This window comes from Labrus mixtus, chromosome 18 (genome assembly GCF_963584025.1).
Source record: "Labrus mixtus chromosome 18, fLabMix1.1, whole genome shotgun sequence".
Lineage (NCBI taxonomy): Eukaryota > Metazoa > Chordata > Actinopteri > Labriformes > Labridae > Labrus > Labrus mixtus.
In genome coordinates this window covers 5981009-6003654 of record NC_083629.1, presented here as the reverse complement: position 1 = coordinate 6003654, position 22646 = coordinate 5981009, and the positions used below count along the sequence as shown (strand labels likewise).

The window sequence follows — 22646 nt, the reverse complement described above, 5'->3', positions numbered from 1 at the left end:
TTTAATAAAATGTGTATTTATTTAATGAATTAACAAATATCAGAATTATAATCTTAACCGATATTATAAGAGCAACTTTATGTAGGCTGAAAATAAAAATAAAAACATGAGTATAACTAGCACTCGGTCATCACATAAGATGTATTATTGCTTGAAATCCAGAGGTAGGCGGTAATGGGATTTTGGACACACAAAAAAACAACAACGCAGAAGAAGAACGAGATCCACTTCCGCTTTCCATCACACCAGCTTCCGCCTCAGTCATAACTTGAAGACAGCAGATAGAAACATGTCGGGACTCCTGAGGACCTTTGCCAGCCGTGCTGCCCCAGCTCTGCGGCAACAGAGCGTCGCCCAGAGGGCAAATCTGTACAGCCGACCGGCCAAGGATAAGATCGGAGTGAAGGTGAGTCTGACGTTTACCTTTAATCCAGCTCAGCTTCATGCTAACGTTAGCTAGCAGCTTCATGCTAACCGTCCTTGACTGAAGAGGTCAAAACAGAAATCAAGAAAGTCTCAGAGAGGTCTTTAACACTATATTCTGAATGAATTGTTTAATAAATCTACCATACTTTATCATAAGTATTTAATTAACAGTCTAAGTCACTGCTCATTCTTTCTTTATAACCCGTTTAATCAGTTTCATGAAGCTAAGCTAACACATGATGCTAACATGACAGCTAATCACGCCCTGTGTGTTTTAGAGGATGAAAGAGGTCAAAATGTGTTAATAGAACTATTTAAAGAGTGATAAATCCACACAGTCACTTTGAAAAAGACACTTATTTCAATATTCAATTCCTTCTTCCTCACTCAAGGTTAAATGTATAATATCAGTCTGTCATGTTCAGGAATTTATTCAACAACATAACTTTAAATGAGAAAGTGAAGGAGCAGTGTAAACTACTGTTTTATTGATAGACTGAAAAGTTGTATACATGTTAAACAAACAGCTGCACTAAAGCAGGAATCTTGTTCTTATATTGAGTATTAATTTGAGTGTGTTGAAAAAAAGATAATGAAGCCACACACATTTTCTGATCTAATAATCTTAGTTCAAAGGTTCACCTCGTTTTTTACCTAAATTCTCACTTTGATCATGAACTACTTGATAACATGGAGCATGAGGAAATGTGTTAGGATAGGATAATACTTTATTGATCCCCAGAGGGGAAATTCGGGCGTTGCAGCAGCACAGACAAGAAAGCTCAAAATACAAAATACACATTAAACAGAAGAGATAAGATGAATAAAAATAAAAACAGGGGGTATATACAAGTACAAAATGAATGATGAAGTTAACTATGCGGGGAATTGAGACAGTATTTGCAGAGAATGACAAGATAAAGTGACAAGTGATGATTAAAGTGACTTGGTATGATAAATAGCAGCAAGTAATGTAAACAGCAGAGAAGAGAGGCAGTGTTGTACCACAGTAATGCAGAGTGCAGTTATATAATATAATGTAGTATAATATAATATAGTGCAATATGAACAATATAATGAAATGTTATGTAATATAATAATAAAATGTATAGAATGTACAGTGTGTGTATATATATATATATATATAGATGCTTAATAATACAACGTTAGTAATGATAATAATGAAGCAGGTCATGTGGGTAGTGTTTTATGGGGGTGACGTTTTGTGTCAAGGACCTGTGTTACGAACCTTGTGTAGTCATAGATGGTCTTAAATCAAAAAGTTAGGATCAGTTTGCCAATTTCTCATTGAAATGTGGAGTTCAGCTTTAGGAGAATAAAGCTCATAGCTAATTTATCTGCCAATTAAAAAAATAACTACAGCGATAGTCTGTGTTCAGAGATTTTCCTGACCTGCACATCAGAGTTCTGAGTCGCTTTTCGCTGTTGTACCCCAATACATTTAAACTTCTACAAAGTCAAGCCACGTATCAGGGTGATACTTGCACTGTATCATGGAGAACCAGGGCTGAAACATCAGCAGGCCGACCCCTCTTCCTGACATACTGCAAGCAGGACATTTGTTTTGTCACACTAGTCTAATGGTGCCAGTAGAGTATGATTTACTGCACCACTTGTAATAATTCCCTTTGCCAAAATATAATTAATGTCAAAGATACCGTAGTTTACACTATGCCATTACGTTCTAATTAATTCCCATTCTAGAGTAATCCATTTTGTGAGTCTGATATTCTATAGACCCAAACAGCATCTGAATTTCCCTTTTGTGTGCCTCCTTTTGAACGACCTTCTCAAGCTTGTAAATCCCTCTTTACTCTCTGACTGAAGAGAACATACATTAAAAGGAAGAATGTCAGAGTTAAATTTGACCAATCAAAATTAGTTTTAATTGAAGAAAATTCTCAAAACTTCTATAAAAGAGTCCCAGGTTGGGAATTTCTAGAACAAGGAACACGCTTCAGTTTAGGACGTCTGTAGTGGTAACACTTATAAGGATCTGAAAAGTTTTGCAGATGAGGATTAGCTTTATTTAAACTGACAGTGCTGCTTTTTATATATTCTTCATACCCTCACTTTCTGTGGATGGACGGGGTATCTGACTGCCAGATGTGGATCTTTCTTACAGTTTGGTTAAGACTCTAGTCAGAGGTAACATCTGAGAATTATTTTTTTGTGCCCAAGATTTATTCATTGTGGAGTTTGACTTTGTGAGATCTTCACTTTTCAGTTTAAATATATTTAAAAGTTAGTCCGTTTTCTGAAACTGTGACATACTGTTTTATTTTTATTTTGCCTTAACAAGCACAAGGGCCAGCAGCAGTAGGATGATGTTGTTTTATTTTAAGTGTCACTGATGAATCTTGTTTATGTAGCAGTGAAGATGCTGATTGGCTGACTGAATCCTCTCTGTTTCTCATCCAGGAAACTGCGATCGGGCTCACCATGTTCTCCCTGGCCATCCTGGGACCATCTGGGTGGGTCCTGGCTCACCTGGAGGATTACAAGAATAAGGCGTAATGTGAACATTTTAGCAGTCTTTTACCTGCCGTTTCCAGTCTCCAGTGACAACCTGGGACCATCTACATCTTCGATTTCCTCCTCTCCGCTGGCAGAGAAGTTTTACCTCCTCTCCTCTACCTCTCTGACGGCTCCACTCAACATCCCAAATGGAACAACTGTTTCAACAATATTGACTCCTTCACATTGAATACATTTAATATTGTATTGTACATCTTTCTTCTTAAGGAGTATGTTACAAGATTAAATTTTAAACAACACTTTGCTGCCTGTCGCGTGTATATTTCATCCCCTTGGTGATGCTTTTTACTTACATGATGGATGACTCGATCTGATGCTCCCATGTTTAAAAAAAGGTTTCATGTAGCCAGAGGACTGCAGAGGTTTATCCAATGTTGTTAGGAGAGCTAAACATGTTTTCTGATGATAGAAGGAAGAAAGAGAACTGTCATAGAAGGTCATGTAATTTTTTCAAATTAATCAAGAACTCCTTCATTTTAAAACCTGTTAAGTAAAACCACAAGACTCCTACATTACATCAGAATTTCTTTGTTTTTATTCCAAGCTCAAAATACTGATTTAACTGGTACAGCGGTGAGCTAATCTTTTTATTAAGCTTGTAATAATAATAACACATTAGACTTTTATAGAGCTTTTCTGAGTACTCATATACGCTTAACAAATAACAAAACAAAACAGTGAAAAACGATACAACGAAGAAATAATGTAAGAGAATGAGGAGTTTGTTAGTGGTTGAAGGCAGGCCCACCTGCAGAAATGTCTGAGCCCCTGAAAGACCTGGTGAATGGGCCCTCCCAGGATAAGATTTAAGCACATTTGATCAGTTAGTGCTAGTCTCCTGGCTAGCATTAGCTCCCCTCAGCCTTTGGAGAGAACTGAAATAAGTTTAACAACTTCCTGTTGGGGTCAAATACCTGAGCTAGCCCCCTCCTTTTATACACCTTTCTTTTCTGACATGCTAAATGGCTTTACTAACTGCTACAAAACTGGCATAACAGTGAAGTTCACTGGTCCCTCTTATGTCGGCAACATTACCAAAAAAAAAGTCTCATATTGCTTAAAAAGAGCTGGTTTATATTTCTAAACATGCTACATTTAACTGAAACAATAAATAAAATATGTGTTTTTGTTGTTTAAGAGGTCTTGGTATTTAGGAGTAAAAATACTCTTTGGTCATTGTTGCTTAAAATGAGGATGGACCGTGTTTTTGGGCCCTCCTCATGTGACTGGGCCCCTTTTATCTAAGAACACAGAATCAGAATTTGTCTTGGTGAATTAAAAAAACTTTTTGTTGCAGATTATGGAGTGAATCATATACATAAGCCGGTTTGTTCTGGTATTAGCAGATAATATCATTTCGTAAAAATGCATTAACAAAGCTCGTTAATCATAATAAAACATTTTAAAATCATTGTCATTTATTTTACTTGATAAAGGTTTGAGGAAAAAAACGAGGAGATGTCATGTGACAAAAAACAAGTTTCGCAACAACTGGCTTCTCGTCTGACAAACAAAGAGGTAAAACACGACATTGTTATATTTTACAGTTTGTTTGATTTAACATTTAATCATATTCATCGCGTACTTTCGGGACTTAGCTGGCCTGTCATCAGTGAAGAAAACCCGGAAACATTATGTTGCTGTTGCTATGCTTGTTGCTAGGCTTGCTAACGTTAGCTGCTGCATCACCAAACCCCATAGACAAATATGTCGATTTAGCAGGTTGATACAAAATAATAATTTAACTCTTACCGACCTCCAGTTTCAGTCGGAGAAGAAAACAACTTCCATCCTTTAATATGCCGACATTTATCCACAAGGTTTTCTTAAAATAAATGACGCATATTTTGTGACAACTCTGATAATAGTCAACAAAAAGTAAATAGGAAGTGGCTCGATTCTGAATGATGTTTGGCGAGGTGTGAGAGGCTCTAACTTACGACACGTTTTATTAAAACTTAAGGTATTTATTATTGAATCATTACTTTATACTTTATTGCAGACCCATAGGTCCATATCATCTTTTGAAAGAGCAGAATAAATATAAATAAGGAAGGGACATCAATAAATGGATAAAATTACTACAGGTCATCAAGTCATTAAAATGCAAAGAGACATTTGCACCAGTGTTTCCAGTGTTTTTACTTTGTGTCCCTTAGTGTGGGTTGAGCCAGAGCCATCATGATCCCCTGACTCTACGTGATGTGCATATAACAACCTTCTTTTTCTGTCTTTTTTTTTTTTAGAAAAGCAAACACAATGAGGCTGGTGATTCTGGACGACTATGACCTGGCCAGTGAGTGGGCGGCGAAATACATCCGCAACAAAATTATCCAGTTCAAACCCTGCGCTGAGAGATACTTCACTCTGGGCTTACCCACAGGTGAGAATCATCCACACTAACAGTGATCTTTCTTTAGTGTTTTATTGGATCAGTCACATTACATATCAACCCGCCTCCTCTCTCTTCCAGGGAGCACTCCGTTCGGCTGTTACCAGAAGTTAATCGAATATTACAGGAATGGAGATATTTCGTTCAAATATGTGAAAACCTTTAATATGGATGAATATGTAGGTGAGTTGTAAACTATTTATTAAAGTCTGCATAAGTTTTTGGGAAGATTCCCCCCCCCCTCCTCCAATGCAAAGAATGCAAAGAGAAAAACCTGAAGTATCCTCACTCTTTGAAGTTGGACTTATTTCCCTGAATCTCCTCTTTCTCTTCAGGTCTACCTCGTGCTCACCCAGAGAGCTATCACTCCTACATGTGGAACAACTTCTTCAAGCATATCGACATCGATCCAGCCAATGCTCACGTCCTGGACGGAAACGCAGACGACCTGGCGGCAGAGTGTGAAGCCTACGAGCAGAAGATTGCAGAGGCCGGCGGGATCGAGCTGTTCGTAGGAGGTCAGACAGGACGTTGGATATTTCCTTGTGTGTCGAAGAAATCCTTCTACGTCTTGTGGGATAAAAAGCATCTCTCTTAATCCAAGCCTTTGTCTGTCGTCTCTCTCTGTAGGAATCGGCCCGGACGGTCACATAGCGTTCAACGAGCCGGGCTCCAGCCTCGTCTCCAGGACCAGAGTGAAAACGCTCGCTAAGGACACCATCGTGGCCAACGCTCGGTTCTTTGGCAACGACCTGCTCAAGGTTCCCACCATGGCTCTGACTGTGGGCGTAGGAACTGTCATGGATTCCAAGGAGGTCATTATTCCTGTCCATTCGCCGTTTGCTTTCCCCTCATCCTTACTGACATCTGATTAGCCGTATGACCGTGTTTGTGTCCTTCGTCTAGGTGATGATTCTGATCACAGGCGCTCACAAAGCCTTCGCTCTGTATAAAGCCATAGAGGAGGGGGTGAACCACATGTGGACCGTGTCGGCCTTCCAGCAGCACCCGCGCACCATCTTCGTCTGTGACGAAGACGCCACGCTGGAGCTACGAGTCAAAACTGTCAAATACTTCAAAGGTATCCGAAACCCCGCCTCCATCCTTATTCTGCTGTGTGCAGAAAAACAAATATTAGAAAGGTAGAATAAACTTTATAATTAGTCATAACGGGTAATCATTTATTCCCTGTATCCTACAGAAAACAAGCACATGCTTTATCTGTTCCTGATTGTGATATAAAACAGTCAACATGCTAATTTAAAAGTCATGTTATTCACTTTTCTTCTGCAGAACTTTCTGTGCTAATTCTGTTTTGTTGTTGTTTGTTTTCTTTGAAGGTTTGATGCATGTTCATAACAAACTGGTGGACCCGGTGCTCAGCATCAAGGAGAAGTAGAACTGAGAAGATGACCGCCGAAGAGAGCTGAGGGTGGTCAGAGATCCGACATGAACGGTACTGTTGTTCACCTGAGCTGTTTTCTGACCCTCGCCTGCAGATTTGAATTGCAGTAAGAAAATCATTCAAGTCATTAATGTGACAGAAATAATCAGGTACAGTGCATTTAAGATGTGAGAGCTTCTGATTTTTTGAGGTTTTCCCTCTGAGGTTCTTTCTTAAAGGGATAGTAACAGTTAAAATGTTAAACTCACTGCTGGAGGTCTGGGTCTTTATTGAGATGGGATACATAAAAAGGTTGATGTCTTTCTTTTTCTTTATAAACCCAGACTGTCTCTGATTTATGTGAATGAAACGGTAAATAATGTATCTTCATGTTAGCTTTCATCAGTTATTCATGATCCCTCACTGAGTGATAAGTGATCAGCAAGAGTAAGTAACTCCTCCACATCTTCTCTGGAAACTACACACACATGGATGTAAAAGAGACTGATGAGTTTAGTCAAACTTTCAGTCAGTCCAGTTAATTTGAACGATGGGTTCCCTCACTGTTACATTGAAAGACACAGTCCACTACTGCAGACTTTTCATTTTGTTTAAAAGTGGATTCCTGTCATTTTAAACCTGGGCCTTTTTGTTTTGAGGCCCTCATGTATGTCATCCTAGTGCAGAATATAAAGAAAAAGGGCTTAAAATATCAACTGCCTTGTAAAATAGTTGTTTTTTTCAACCAATTGAAAACATATTTTCCCTTTAATCCAGTTTAAAATCCAGTCCTCTGCTGGGATCAGGATGATCCAGACTTTTTTTTTCCAGCAAAGAAATCCAAATCCTGCACTCAAAAGTTTTGAAATCAGATTTTCTGATCATATCTGATTATGTAACCCGTTTCTTACATTTGAACAACGAGATTTAAAGATTGAATCCAGTTAGAAAACTTTTAAACAACCAGACTCTGGATTTTTCTCAGATTTCATCACATGGCTACGTTTGAAAGAGCGTGCGGTTGTTTATGAAGGAAGACGTTGACCTGTGTCTCTAGTGTCAGATGTTAATGTCGATCTTCCTCTTAGTGGATGCTGTGAATACTTTACAAAAACAGCTGGTGTCATTTTTGTCTTGTCTCCATTCAGAGAAACCTCATTAAAACTTTGAGTTTGGATGATTTAGTTACACAAACGAACCCGAGGGTCAAAAACAGGAACTTCAATCCTCAACACACTCTTGCATTTAGTTTTTGAGCGTCAGATCGAAGCGATCAGATCTTTATAACTCACTCCACTGACTGTGAACTCTCTGAAGTTCCTCTCATGCGTCAGTATTCAAACTCAGGATGTATCTGTTCACAGTCTCTTTTTTTAAAGAACATCTGTATCTGTATCTTTTTTTATTTTTTTTTTTATGTAAAGTTGTGACAACATTCCTCTGTTTGTCTCTGAAGTCACTCCTCTTATCATGCTGTTACACTTCTTACTTCTCATTGTTTCTGCACACAAACTGTACTTTCTACGTCTTTGTTTTGTAATGACAATAAACGGCTTTACTACGACTCGAATGATTCAAACTTTTGTGACCAAGCCTTCTTGGAAAAGAAAATCCCCAAAGATTAATTGAAAGAGGGAAACATTGATTTTTAAAGTCAATGAAAGAAAGAATATGACATTGAGGAAAAAACAAAACAGAATGAGGCTAAAATAAAACCAAATAGTCTCTAGAAAAAAACATTAGAATGTGAAAAATATAAAAATACAAGATCATATTAAAATAAATAAGTATAGAAACAAACAGTATTTCAGTGTGAGGATAATAGTCAAAGTCAACAGAAGAGAAACTTGAATGGTTCAATGTTGTCGTGCCGTTCTGTGTTTGTCCACAGGGGGGCGATCTTTCCTCAGATTTGACACCAATGGTGGCCAATGACTGAGAGGCATCATGGCATTAGATTTATACATTTTGGCCAAAATAGAAATAACACTCTTAAATGTGTTAGTGGAGGCAGGAGCTCAGTCTGTAGGGTCTTGGTTTGGGAACCGGAGGGTTGGGGGTTCAATTCCTGGTGAGGACCAAGTCTGGAAGTTGGCCCAGGAGAGGTGCCAGTTCACTTCCTGAGCACTGCCGAGGTGCCATTGAGCATGGCATCAACTCCCCTCTCCAGCTCAGGAGCACTCCCACTCTGACATCTCTCCATCAGTGCATGCGTGTGTGTGTGTGTGTGCAGCATGTTCAATAACAGAGTGTCAAATTGAATTTCCCCTCGTGGGATTAATAAAGTAGATCTTCTTCTAAATATAATAAACAAGATTTGATACTTTTTATTGTCACCTTGGGGAAAATTGTCTTGGACTCAAAGTGCCGTCAAACACTCAGCTGCTTCCACTCGAATCCATAAATAAAAACAATAGAACAACACGTCCACGTGGTAGCAGAAAGGCACATACCAACGCAAAACAATACAGTACAACCTACAGTGCACATTACGCATATTGACCTGCAAAATCACAGCATGAGAGATAAGAGAATATAAAACGTAATAGGGACACCATGACGCTAATGCACCACCCACACCGCCTCACCGAAGATTATACAGATTAAAGGGGCGGCTCATTTGCGACACCTGTCACCATGTCCTGCTTCTCACATCACTTCTAAAAATGTTTCTTCACGTTGTTTTTAAAATATGTGTACTGTATGTCAAGACATGATGACAACGAAAGTATGACCTATTTCCTTCACGCCTGTATTCTGTAAACGCCCTCGGTTATAATCAAATATTCAGACTCTGAAATGGCTCTTACCTTTTCAGATTCTCTACTCGACTGTGAGAGAAGACAACCTTTATGATACCATGAAGGGACGATAATGTTTCAGAGCAGCGAATAGAAGTTAACGAAAACATTTAACGGACACATTAGTGTTTCCTACATGATGTGTCTCTCTTTGTCTGTGACGCCTTTGTGAGTTTTGCCTTATGTGGTTGAGTGTGTGATCAATTGAAGGTTTTTCTCTATATTCTGATGTTGTTTTGTTGCTCGTTGTGAACAGTTCTGAGGTTTTTCTGATGTTTGATCAGAGATTGGTCGTCGCTCAGAGAAAATCACATCATTTGCTTTCATGCTTAAGGTTAGATGAAAAGATCAAAATCAATCTCTTATCTGTCTGTAGAATAAAGAGCAGGCGTCGTCGGGCTTAGCATACAGATTGAAACAGGGACATTTGAATTTTGAGCTTTTTTTTTTTTTTATAACCTGATTTTCTCTGACATTCTCGTGAGTTCACCCAAACAGAAACGTTAGAAATGTGTATAGTTTGGGCTGAGGACGGGGTCGTGGTGTCGATGAAGTCATCTTTCTGATGGATTCTAGACCTTCAAGAAAATGTTATTTCTAAAATCAACAAGAGACACCTTAATACTCAAAATGTGGAATTAAATACAGAAAAAGGAAAAGTCAAGTGTTCCCAGAGAGCACTAACTGTGATTTCAACGATGACATTTGGTCTAAGCCCTCCTTTTAAAAAAAAAAAAAAAGAGATCTTTTGGGACATTTTTCCCCCCAATAGATTAGACAGCAAATGTCGGGAGGGAAGAAAGGGGGACGACATGCACTAAAGGGCCGAGACTGGATTTGAACCGATGACCGCCGTGGCCAGGACTACATTGCACATAGGGCGCATAACACAACCGCCAGGCCACTCGGCACCCCAAGTCCTCCTCCTTTTTTTAAAACCATTTTCACCCAGTTAGACATCAGCATGTCAGAAAACACAAATGTATTATATCATATTGATAATGTCGTCATTAAAGGAGGATGAAAAGAGGAGGATCCATCGGGACAATTGCAGACATAATGGAGATGAACCCTGGTGGGAGGGCCCCTAATTAATTTTTGCCTAGGGCCCCAAAAGACTATTGAATCGCCCCTGCTGGAGGGAGGACTTTCACGTCCGTCTCTCAAGTAAATATTTAGACTGTAAACAATGCAGCGCACGGAAAAGTTAGTGTTGGATGGAAGTCGTTTATCACCAACAGCTGGCTACAGCAGAATCATCACGAGGGTACAGATTGTTCCTATAGGCACAAGTCATCGTCAGATAACAGCGGATGGGTTCTGAGATTACATTTCCTGTTAAAATTACCTCCCACATCTGTCGCTGTCTTGGCGTCCAGATGGTTTCACTGTAACATCACACCACACGTTTGTCTCTGATTCTTTTTAAGTGAACGATGTGATGGAAATAGGTTTTCCCCTAGCTACATGTCACACCTGTTTAAAATCAAATCAATAATATCGTCATTAGATTTGCCTTCAAAGTGTCCTGCTCAGAGTTTAAAGTCAAAAAGATGTTGAGTTTTTTTCTGGACACGGAGCCTCCTGTTTTCATCAGCCCCTCTTGTCCTGCCTCTTTGAATCAGGGTCAAGAGTTCACTGTGTCTCACCATGAAAGTCTGACACAGTAAACAGTGCTGCGTTTGCATTGTGGCACCTCTGAAATCCATGCCGCTGATTAAATATGACATGTATAAATACTGAGTAATTACTTTATTATGATGCACTGAAGCCTGATTAAACAGGCAGCAGGATGAGAGCAGCTCAGCCTCCTCTGTGTTTTCTTTCTGCTGTGATGGGACCAAGTGACACTTGCTCTTTGCTTCTCTAATTTGAATTCATGATGGTGCAAATAGAATTCAGGTCCTTCTGAGATACACCACGGGGAAACCAATCAGGTACCCACACACACACACACACACACAAACACCTCTGCCTGGTTCTTATTTTACACCTGTTGGATCCACATCCCAGTGGCAGAGCAAGACTACTATAATGCTTTGAATGATGGAAACATTTATAGCTGGTGGAGACGAGATGTAGGGAACAAACTAGTGTTGATGTCAAGACCACACTAACCAAGACCAAGACATAGCAGAGACCGGAGTGCTCCGAGACCAAGACCAAGACATTTAGGGATCAAGACCGAGTCAAAGCCAAGACCAAGACATGCCCCGAGACCAGGGTGCTCCAAGACCAAGACATTTAGGGATAGAGAACGATACAAGACCAACACTGAGACGAGACTGAGACCAAAATTATAAATGAAAAATCATCGTGTGATCAGTGTGTCACTCACCTAGACCGTACCGGGAAGGTTGTGGCTGTAGAGAGAGCTAAAAATCCAATTACAAATGAATTGAAGTTATTTGTTCTTTTAGAAAGAATAGTAGCTAATGATGTGAAAAAATAGCCAATCAGTGGTGGTCTTGAACGGTCTTGATTTAAAATCCGGAGGCTGCTCAGTCTGAGATGAGACCTTCAAGAAGTAAGACCGATTTTGAGTCCTACAACACTAGAACAAACATTACTAAAAAATATCTAATATCACCATGGCAACTGATAGGCTTAGTAATATTACATTAAAATGACACTTTAAATGAAACACAAACAAACCAGATTTAGTTATGATAAAATAAAAAAATGTACTATGTTTTGAAGTCAAGTTGTTAAAAAAGAAGAATGAAGTCTGAATCGCATGAATGAAGTTTGAATATTATGACATTAAATGGTAGTTTTGGTCGTAGTGTTTGTTAATCAAGTAGTAACATTACAGAATTCAGCGCAGGTGGCTGACTGTACCTGTGTACGACAACAAGAGGGAAGGAACACTGAGGACAAATGAAACAGGTGAAGACAACGAGGGCAATCACACTGGACCACAAAGGCAGGAAGAAACACAAGACAAGAAACACAGAGGACAAGAACTACAAAATAAAACAGGAAACACTAGAGAACACAGAGAATATACACACTAGAACAAAGAAACACTAGGAACATTAAGATAACACACAAGGGAAGGAAGCAACACCGGGAAAGAATGAGAACTAAAACAAGAAAAATAATCTAAACTGAAATACAAAACAAGACAAAATCATGACCCTTAAGTATTTCATTTATTTCCTCCTCACATTTCTTTTTACGCTGATAGTATTTTTCTTTTCCTCTAACCAAGAGACCCATTTTTAGCTTTTAACACAAACCATCAAGAGATCTCTGGTTTAGTAACCGGGTCATGTAGCAGTCAACATGTCAATATTAACGTATAGATAAATATCTGTTCCTAATGTGAAAATTCAAGTGCATAAACATCCAGCGGGATAAAGGCAGATTTGTAACGAGATAAAAACACATCCTGCAATCACTTTTATTAACCAGCGGGGAGCTGATCTACATGATGAGGAGATTGATTAGCACTTAGATTAATACGCCGTCTTTCATCAGTATGTAAAACATGTTCACACTGGTTTCCCCTTTTATGAAGCTCTCTGTTTCCAGGAAACATAACGAGTCCTACTTATCAGTGCACCAAAAACAGACGTGTGCATGTTGATATCCAAGAAGCTGAGGATCACTTGAGTGAACCCGTTGTAGTGAATATTCAGTCAGCGTGAGGATGAGGGGTCTCTAAAGGTCTGACTCACAGAGGAAATCGATTTGTGGCAGCAGTGCAGCGGTGTGAGGCTGCAGGTGAGGAGAGTGACGGGCAGAGGAGTTTTATTGGTCTGTCAGAAACGGTCAGGAAACGCTCAGATCAGATAATCAAAGGAGGAGGCTGCTCAGTGCTCCATCACAGTCTCGTTTTTACACACTGCAGAAAAACAAAGACGACTCAGAGGATAAAAACAGATTCAATTTAGGAAAGTAAGTTAGGAAAGTTTATTTATATAGCACCTTTCAAGAACAGACTTCTGTCTGTCTGTCTGTCTGTCTGTGTGTCTGTGTGTCTGTGTGTCTGTCTGTCTGTCTGTGTGTCTGTGTGTCTGTCTGTCTGTCTGTCTGTCTGTGTGTCTGTGTGTCTGTCTGTCTGTCTGTGTGTCTGTGTGTCTGTCTGTCTGTCTGTCTGTCTGTGTGTCTGTGTGTCTGTCTGTCTGTCTGTGTGTCTGTGTGTCTGTCTGTCTGTCTGTCTGTGTGTCTGTGTGTCTGTCTGTCTGTCTGTGTGTGTGTCTGTGTATCTGTCTGTGTGTCTGTCTGTCTGTGTGTGTATCTGTCTGTCTGTCTGTGTGTCTGTCTGTCTGTGTGTCTGTGTGTCTGTCTGTGTGTCTGTGTGTCTGTGTGTCTGTCTGTCTGTCTGCATGTGTGTCTGTCTGTCTGTCTGTGTCTGTGTGTCTGTGTGTCTGTGTGTCTGTGTGTCTGTGTGTCTGTCTGTCTGTCTGTCTGTCTGTGTGTCTGTCTGTCTGTCTGTCTGTGTGTCTGTGTGTCTGTCTGTCTGTCTGTCTGTATGTCTGTCTGCCTGTGTGTCTGTCTGTCTGTGTGTCTGTGTGTCTGTCTGTGTGTCTGTGTGTGTGTCTGTCTGTCTGTCTGCCTGTCTGTCTGTCTGTCTGTCTGTCTGTCTGTCCCATCCATCCATCTTTACTCTGAGGAACTATCACTTTGTGTTGATCTTTGTGGGCTCTATACGTATGCCTCACCTCTTCATATTTTGTCCTGTACATCTTTAAGTCATGTTTTCTAATGAATAAAATATCTGATGTCTTTCAGGAGTCACGCTCATCAATAACTCTCAGTATTTTCTGTAGAAAATGTAAAATACATCTAAATTGCTGGAGGGCGGCATTTGAATCCCACATGTCAGAGTGTAAATCCCACAGGAGCTGATTGTTTTCATGCTGCTGTGGGGTGGGAGCGGGCGGTGTAAAACATCCCTGCGGGTCCCAGATATAGATAATACCAAACATGATGGAATTTTGCACAATCAAAAAGCAAGGTATGTCTGTAATGTGACTGATGACGAGAAGTGAAAAGAACCAGACTTTGTTAGATGCAACAAATGTTCAAAATGTTCTGAAATACAACAGGCAGAAAGTCTGACACGTCTGAGTTGAGAAGACACACCTGCCACGTTCTCCCGGATCAAAGTAAGCTCTCCTTCAAAGATAAAGCACTTCTTCCTGCACATATTAAACAAGTCTCTACAGAGAAATGTGTCACACTTCTGTACACATTTGCTGAGACATCTGTGTTAAAGTGTTCCTGCTTTTTGTCGATTATAGGTGCAAGTGCTGCACAGATGTTTGACTGTAGAGTGTCAGTCGGCTCGGCTGCAGCGATGCTTTGTTAAATTTTGTTGAGTGGAGAGAAGAGAGCTTTTTTTAGGCTCATATAAAAGGCCTGAGGTCTTCGTCATGTATAGGCTACTGTTTTAAATGTTATTATTTCTGGAACTGAACGCTGTGTTTGTTATTCTGAACGTCTAAAGTGAGCGGTCAGAATCTTTGCAGGTCTGTGCAGGGTTGGACACTCATGCTGCAGGTACAGGTACAAGTGGATCATGCACACACTGCAGGAGAGGGCGAGAGCGGGATAAAGAAAACAGTCCTGTGCAGGCCCAGAATACCTGCTGTCACAAACTGTCATTTCATATCTATTCACATGTAAAACATGACCTTTAGCAAATCAAATCATAACAGAAAGACTGGCATATAGGGGGATGATGACACTCAAAATAAAGTCATTGGATGAATGTAATATTTCTACTGAATGAAACACAGTAAAGCTGTCTGATTTATTGATTTATTTAACCAGGAGTTTAACCATGGAGATACAAGAATCTCTCTTTAACAGGAGTCCTGGCCAAGACAGCAGCACAAAAAAAGTACCACATGTCTAATAAAAGGACAGAACATAGACAACAAATGACATCAATCAATAATTTAGTCACTCTCAGTAGTAACACATGTGCATACAGGGGGTCAAAAGGTCCTTGATTCTGGTTTTAAAATCGTCTTAGATCAGATACTTTATTGTCATTGATTGCAATACAACCAAAGTCATTGGTGACGAGCAGCCAAGCAGAAAAAGATAAAAAATGTAAAAAAAAATGCTAACAGCAAAATAAAGACAGGAGAAAGCAACGAACAATAAATACAAAAGATAAAAGAAAAATTGTTATTGCACAGAGTTAGGTGGGGCGCTATAGTCCCATCACAAATCTGTCTAGAGCCCCTGTTAAGCCCACTCACATATGTCGGCTTTTATCTGAAAAAGAGAGAGAACTTAAAAAGTAACTATGAATTCATGGAAATCAACTATTCATACGTCCCCAACATATAAGTCAACGGGCTCCCCTTCAGCATTGGGAGAAAAAAAAATCACGGCGCCGTCCCTGGGTTCATGAGACCGAAGGTTACAATGTTTTCTTTTGTTTTGGCATCTTCCACGTTTTTTTTTAAACTCCAAGTCATCAGACTTTTATGTGTTTCTTTATGATTATTTTTAAAACCCTGCAGGAAATTTGCACAAGTCTGAAAGTTACACCAGAGGCTTCAGCCCCCTGGTTTAACTTTGGTATTTTATTGAACAACACAGTAACAGGTCGTGGGTCTAAAGGAACGTTAAACTATGATCACCATGTGTCTGATGTAAAGAGACCAGAGCTGCATCTTTTCACCTCCTCCTACCTCATATCCCTCAGTGAAGGTGGATTAGGTTTCCCTTTGGATGAGGGGTTAGTGCATCTCCATCGAGGAGAGTGGGCACTGTCACCATGGCAACTGCTTGGCTTAGTGATTGGGTAAGCCCCTGTCAGCGCGTACACACACACCCTGGGGTTTGTGGAATCCCTCCGTGCTTCAGTGCAACATCTCATGTTAGTTGCAGACTTCTGACAACCGCCAATTATACTGCAGAGACCGAACACAGAAAAGCATGCTGTCAGTTTGTGTGTTAGCAGCAGCAGAGGATGCTCATTGAATATGAATTCAATTTCAACCTTTTTTTCTTAGAGAGTCAGGTGCATGTGAGTTGAATCAGTGATTTTATCAAAGTTGATTTATTAGTTCAGGCAGGTTTACCTGAGAGAGCGCCGGAAGGACCAGTTCTGTCTCACAAACCAAACATACTGGAACCCTTTTATGTTATCAGGCAAATGATATGTGCTTTGTTTTACTCTAGAAAAAAACTAGATAATAAATTATACAGTGTGACTCAGATGTTTATTTACCTTTGTGCCCCTTCGATGGTTCAGCAGGCCTGGATCACAGAGATGCAGCGTTTCATTTTACATTTCCTCTCTGGGTTTGTGTGTCTTTCACTGTGCATTATTTATGTATTTGGTATTAGGTTTGCTGTTCAGGTATTTTTTTTTTTGCAGCATATTTTTGTATTTGCATGTTTCCGGGATTCTAGATGAACAAGCTAATATGACGACATTAGTAAGTTAATCAGACATTCCTGGTTTGGACAGACAGGCTTTGTGTTGTTCGTTGGATTTTTGGCCTGAATTTTACGATATTAATGGACTCTGTTTCTTAGCTACGTTTAAATGTAAATGCTTAAAGAGGAGCTGAAGAGACATCTGAAGGCACATATTTTATCCATCAATCAATCCATTGTCTATAACGCTTACCCAGTTCAGGGTCACGAGTGGCTGAAGCCAATCCCAGCTGTCATTGGGCGAGGCGTTCGGTCACACCCTGGACACAGGACTGACATACTGAGAGAAACAACCAGTCACACTCACACCTAAAGACAATTAGGTGTAACCGTTAAATCAGCATGTCTTTGAATTGTTGAAGATGGCCAGAGTACCCTGAGTATAACTAAATGTACCCGACCTAAAAAGCCTCTGCATGTTCCTAAGAAGCTCCACGAGCAGAAACGTGCTCAAACTAGGATCAATATTGGAGATGTTTTTGAAAAATGGAGAGAGGTTAGAACGCAGAAAGGTTTACAGACCGATGTAGAGCTGGCTACCGAACTATGGACAACACGTATCATTTTCAACATCTTATCAAAAAATAACACAAGAGTCATTGAACAATCTCCTGCTGTGGACTATATTGACCTGAGGGATCTTTGACGTTCTTACATGGGTAAGTGAAACGTGTGTTTTGTTATAAGAGGAAGGGGTGGGACATCAATACTACAGCCCCACTAGCTGAACGCTAAAGCGACTCCAAGAGACATCATCAGAGCCATCTGTCAGTGCCGGTTACAGTCAATCAATCATTATTTGTAAAGCGGTTGTCAGGTGGTGGTTGTGTGGATGACACATTCCAAAGGAGATCACTTGTTGTCAGATGGTGGTTGTGGGGATGACTGGTGGTGGTCGCTAGTTGTCAGGTGGTGGTTGTGGGGATGACACATTCCAAAGGAGATCGCTTGTTGTCAGATGGTGGTTGTGGGGATGACTGGTGGTGGTCGCTGGTTGTCAGGTGGTGGTTGTGGGGATGACTGGTGGTGGTCGCTGGTTGTCAGATGGTGGTTGTGGGGATGACACATTCCAAAGGAGATCACTGGTTGTCAGATGGTGGTTGTGGGGATGACTGGTGGTGGTCACTGGTTGTCAGGTGGTGGTTGTGGGGATGACACATTCCAAAGGAGATCGCTGGTTGTCAGGTGGTGGTTGTGGGGATGACACATTCTAAAGGAGATTGCTGGTTGTCAGATGGTGGTTGTGGGGATGACACATTCCAAAGGAGATCGCTTGTTGTCAGGTGGTGGTTGTGAGGATGACTGGTGGTGGTCGCTGGTTGTCAGATGGTGGTTGTGGGGATGACTGGTGGTGGTCGCTGGTTGTCAGATGGTGGTTGTGGGGATGACACATTCCAAAGGAGATCGCTTGTTGTCAGGTGGTGGTTGTGGGGATGACTGGTGGTGGTCGCTGGTTGTCAGATGGTGGTTGTGGGGATGACACATTCCAAAGGAGATCGCTTGTTGTCAGGTGGTGGTTGTGGGGATGACTGCTGGTGGTCGCTGGTTGTCAGGTGGTGGTTGTGGGGATGACACATTCCAAAGGAGATCGCTGGTTGTCAGGTGGTGGTTGTGGGGATGACTGGTGGTGGTCGCTGGTTGTCAGATGGTGGTTGTGGGGATGACACATTCCAAAGGAGATCGCTTGTTGTCAGGTGGTGGTTGTGGGGATGACTGGTGGTGGTCGCTGGTTGTCAGGTGGTGGTTGTGGGGATGACTGGTGGTGGTCGCTGGTTGTCAGATGGTGGTTGTGGGGATGACACATTCCAAAGGAGATCGCTGGTTGTCAGGTGGTGGTTGTGGGGATGACTGGTGGTGGTCGCTGGTTGTCAAGTGGTGGTTGTGGGGATGACACATTCCAAAGGAGATTGCTGGTTGTCAGGTGGTGGTTGTGGGGATGACTGGTGGTGGTCGCTGGTTGTCAGGTGGTGGTTGTGGGGATGACTGGTGGTGGTCGCTGGTTGTCAGGTGGTGGTTGTGGGGATGACACATTCCAAAGGAGATCGCTGGTTGTCAGATGGTGGTTGTGGGGATGACTGGTGGTGGTCGCTGGTTGTCAGGTGGTGGTTGTGGGGATGACACATTCCAAAGGAGATCGCTGGTTGTCAGATGGTGGTTGTGGGGATGACACATTCCAAAGGAGATCGCTGGTTGTCAGGTGGTGGTTGTGGGGATGACTGGTGGTGGTCGCTGGTTGTCAGATGGTGGTTGTGGGGATGACACATTCCAAAGGAGATTGCTGGTTGTCAGGTGGTGGTTGTGGGGATGACTGGTGGTGGTTGCTGGTTGTCAGATGGTGGTTGTGGGGATGACACATTCCAAAGGAGATTGCTGGTTTTCAGGTGGTGGTTGTGGGGATGACTGGTGGTGGTCGCTGGTTGTCAGGTGGTGGTTGTGGGGATGACTGGTGGTGGTCGCTGGTTGTCAGGTGGTGGTTGTGGGGATGACACATTCCAAAGGAGATCGCTTGTTGTCAGGTGGTGGTTGTGTGGATGACTGGTGGTGGTCGCTGGTTGTCAGGTGGTGGTTGTGGGGATGACTGGTGGTGGTCGCTGGTTGTCAGGTGGTGGTTGTGGGGATGACACATTCCAAAGGCGATCGCTGGTTGTCAGGTGGTGGTTGTGGGGATGACTGGTGGTGGTCGCTGGTTGTCAGATGGTGGTTGTGGGGATGACACATTCCAAAGGAGATTGCTTGTTGTCAGGTGGTGGTTGTGGTGATGACTGGTGGTGGTCGCTGGTTGTCAGGTGGTGGTTGTGGGGATGACTGGTGGTGGTCGCTGGTTGTCAGGTGGTGGTTGTGGGGATGACACATTCCAAAGGAGATCGCTGGTTGTCAGATGGTGGTTGTGGGGATGACTGGTGGTGGTTGCTGGTTGTCAGATGGTGGTTGTGGGGATGACACATTCCAAAGGAGATTGCTTGTTGTCAGGTGGTGGTTGTGGTGATGACTGGTGGTGGTCGCTGGTTGTCAAGTGGTGGTTGTGGGGATGACACATTCCAAAGGAGATTGCTGGTTTTCAGGTGGTGGTTGTGGGGATGACTGGTGGTGGTCGCTGGTTGTCAGGTGGTGGTTGTGGGGATGACTGGTGGTGGTCGCTGGTTGTCAGGTGGTGGTTGTGGGGATGACACATTCCAAAGGAGATCGCTTGTTGTCAGGTGGTGGTTGTGGTGATGACTGGTGGTGGTCGCTGGTTGTCAAGTGGTGGTTGTGGGGATGACACATTCCAAAGGAGATTGCTGGTTTTCAGGTGGTGGTTGTGGGGATGACTGGTGGTGGTCGCTGGTTGTCAGGTGGTGGTTGTGGGGATGACTGGTGGTGGTCGCTGGTTGTCAGGTGGTGGTTGTGGGGATGACACATTCCAAAGGAGATCGCTTGTTGTCAGGTGGTGGTTGTGTGGATGACTGGTGGTGGTCGCTGGTTGTCAGGTGGTGGTTGTGGGGATGACTGGTGGTGGTCGCTGGTTGTCAGGTGGTGGTTGTGGGGATGACACATTCCAAAGGCGATCGCTGGTTGTCAGGTGGTGGTTGTGGGGATGACTGGTGGTGGTCGCTGGTTGTCAGATGGTGGTTGTGGGGATGACACATTCCAAAGGAGATTGCTTGTTGTCAGGTGGTGGTTGTGGTGATGACTGGTGGTGGTCGCTGGTTGTCAGGTGGTGGTTGTGGGGATGACTGGTGGTGGTCGCTGGTTGTCAGGTGGTGGTTGTGGGGATGACACATTCCAAAGGAGATCGCTGGTTGTCAGATGGTGGTTGTGGGGATGACTGGTGGTGGTTGCTGGTTGTCAGATGGTGGTTGTGGGGATGACACATTCCAAAGGAGATTGCTTGTTGTCAGGTGGTGGTTGTGGTGATGACTGGTGGTGGTCGCTGGTTGTCAAGTGGTGGTTGTGGGGATGACACATTCCAAAGGAGATTGCTGGTTTTCAGGTGGTGGTTGTGGGGATGACTGGTGGTGGTCGCTGGTTGTCAGGTGGTGGTTGTGGGGATGACTGGTGGTGGTCGCTGGTTGTCAGGTGGTGGTTGTGGGGATGACACATTCCAAAGGAGATCGCTTGTTGTCAGGTGGTGGTTGTGGTGATGACTGGTGGTGGTCGCTGGTTGTCAAGTGGTGGTTGTGGGGATGACACATTCCAAAGGAGATTGCTGGTTTTCAGGTGGTGGTTGTGGGGATGACTGGTGGTGGTCGCTGGTTGTCAGGTGGTGGTTGTGGGGATGACTGGTGGTGGTCGCTGGTTGTCAGGTGGTGGTTGTGGGGATGACACATTCCAAAGGAGATCGCTTGTTGTCAGGTGGTGGTTGTGAGGATGACTGGTGGTGGTCGCTGGTTGTCAAGTGGTGGTTGTGGGGATGACACATTCCAAAGGAGATTGCTGGTTTTCAGGTGGTGGTTGTGGGGATGACTGGTGGTGGTCGCTGGTTGTCAGGTGGTGGTTGTGGGGATGACTGGTGGTGGTCGCTGGTTGTCAGGTGGTGGTTGTGGGGATGACACATTCCAAAGGAGATCGCTGGTTGTCAGATGGTGGTTGTGGGGATGACTGGTGGTGGTCGCTGGTTGTCAGGTGGTGGTTGTGGGGATGACTGGTGGTGGTCGCTGGTTGTCAGGTGGTGGTTGTGGGGATGACACATTCCAAAGGAGATCGCTTGTTGTCAGGTGGTGGTTGTGGGGATGACTGGTGGTGGTCGCCGGTTGTCAGGTGGTGGTTGTGGGGATGACACATTCCAAAGGAGATCGCTGGTTGTCAGGTGGTGATTGTGGGGATGACACAGTCCGATGGTGGTCGCTGGTTGTCAGGTGGTAGTTGATGGGATGAGAGATGGTTGTCTTTGGTTGTCAGGTGGTGGTTGTGGGGATGACACAGTCCGATGGTGGTGGTTGGGCGTCAGGGACGTCGGGTGGTAGTCGTGCCAGATCATCTCGCTGAAGGTTGGTGGAGCTCCGTCAGGTGATATGTTAACTTAATTTTTGTACAAAGGCAGGAGGTGGAGACTCCTTTTCCATATTTACGTATATTGATAATATTCAATGATTTGTAGGAATTGTTAGATCTCATAATATTTCCAAACCATTGTTTTGTGTTGTTCGCTCTCTTCAGGAAGTTGTATTGGGCTTTCTCTGATGGTTGTCGTAGGTTTAAATTTCCCTCTTAATGCTCATGACGGCGGACATGTTCCAGTACCTCAGGTGGACACTCTGGCGCTCATGCCTGTTTGGTGGTGAGGCTTTGCATTAATCCAAAAAGGTCCCAGCAAATATTTTCTCACCTTGCATCACCCCGGTCATGATTCATCTCTACCCCTGCTATGAGTCATTATAGCTCCTCTCTGAGTGCATGTGTGCAGGCTCTGACCTGACGCTCAGCACACTAGTATGCTATTTATGGTCAATGCGTCTGTCAAGTCTGCTTCCATGGAAACTGAGCTGCTGTTATGAGGAACGGAGATTGAACGTGACAAGAAGTAATCCAGGAAATTAGACAAAAAACACCATGGTTCCCAGCAGGACAAAGCCTGTCCGTTTTTTAGAGAAGGTGGTCTCAGAAATAGCTCACTTCTGTACGTGTGTGAATGAGCGCCTTTTGCCGATCAATAAAGTGAACTTAATTATTATCTTTGTCGTTGGAGGAGCTG

The 22646-nt window shown here is 42.8% G+C and overlaps 2 protein-coding genes across 2 annotated transcripts; both read left to right on the top strand.

The window, feature by feature from the left end:
* Nucleotides 1–236: 236 nt before the first annotated feature.
* Nucleotides 237–3224, top strand: LOC132993331 (cytochrome c oxidase subunit 8A, mitochondrial). The gene is made up of 2 exons (XM_061063122.1): nt 237–406; nt 2869–3224. Exons 1-2 carry the CDS (start codon nt 290–292, stop codon nt 2962–2964), a joined length of 213 nt encoding a protein of 70 aa, XP_060919105.1. The 5' UTR covers nt 237–289; the 3' UTR covers nt 2965–3224.
* Nucleotides 3225–4361: 1137 nt separating this feature from the next.
* On the top strand, nt 4362–8325 carry LOC132993256 (glucosamine-6-phosphate isomerase 2). The gene is made up of 7 exons (XM_061062983.1): nt 4362–4503; nt 5232–5368; nt 5459–5560; nt 5713–5895; nt 6008–6192; nt 6284–6458; nt 6718–8325. Exons 2-7 carry the CDS (start codon nt 5245–5247, stop codon nt 6774–6776), a joined length of 828 nt encoding a protein of 275 aa, XP_060918966.1. The 5' UTR covers nt 4362–4503; nt 5232–5244; the 3' UTR covers nt 6777–8325.
* Nucleotides 8326–22646: the final 14321 nt, after the last annotated feature.

What these genes read in the sequence shown, in the direction of transcription:
- LOC132993256 (XM_061062983.1), top strand. Translation starts at nt 5,245, where the DNA reads ATGAGGCTGGTGATTCTGGACGACTATGACCTGGCCAGTGAGTGGGCG. An exon ending in TAATATGGATGAATATGTAG is followed by an intron (nt 5,561 to 5,712) that starts GTGAGTTGTAAA and finishes CTTTCTCTTCAG; the next exon opens with GTCTACCTCGTGCTCACCCA. An exon ending in CTGTCATGGATTCCAAGGAG is followed by an intron (nt 6,193 to 6,283) that starts GTCATTATTCCT and finishes TCCTTCGTCTAG; the next exon opens with GTGATGATTCTGATCACAGG.
- LOC132993331 (XM_061063122.1), top strand. Translation starts at nt 290, where the DNA reads ATGTCGGGACTCCTGAGGACCTTTGCCAGCCGTGCTGCCCCAGCTCTG. An exon ending in AGGATAAGATCGGAGTGAAG is followed by an intron (nt 407 to 2,868) that starts GTGAGTCTGACG and finishes TTTCTCATCCAG; the next exon opens with GAAACTGCGATCGGGCTCAC.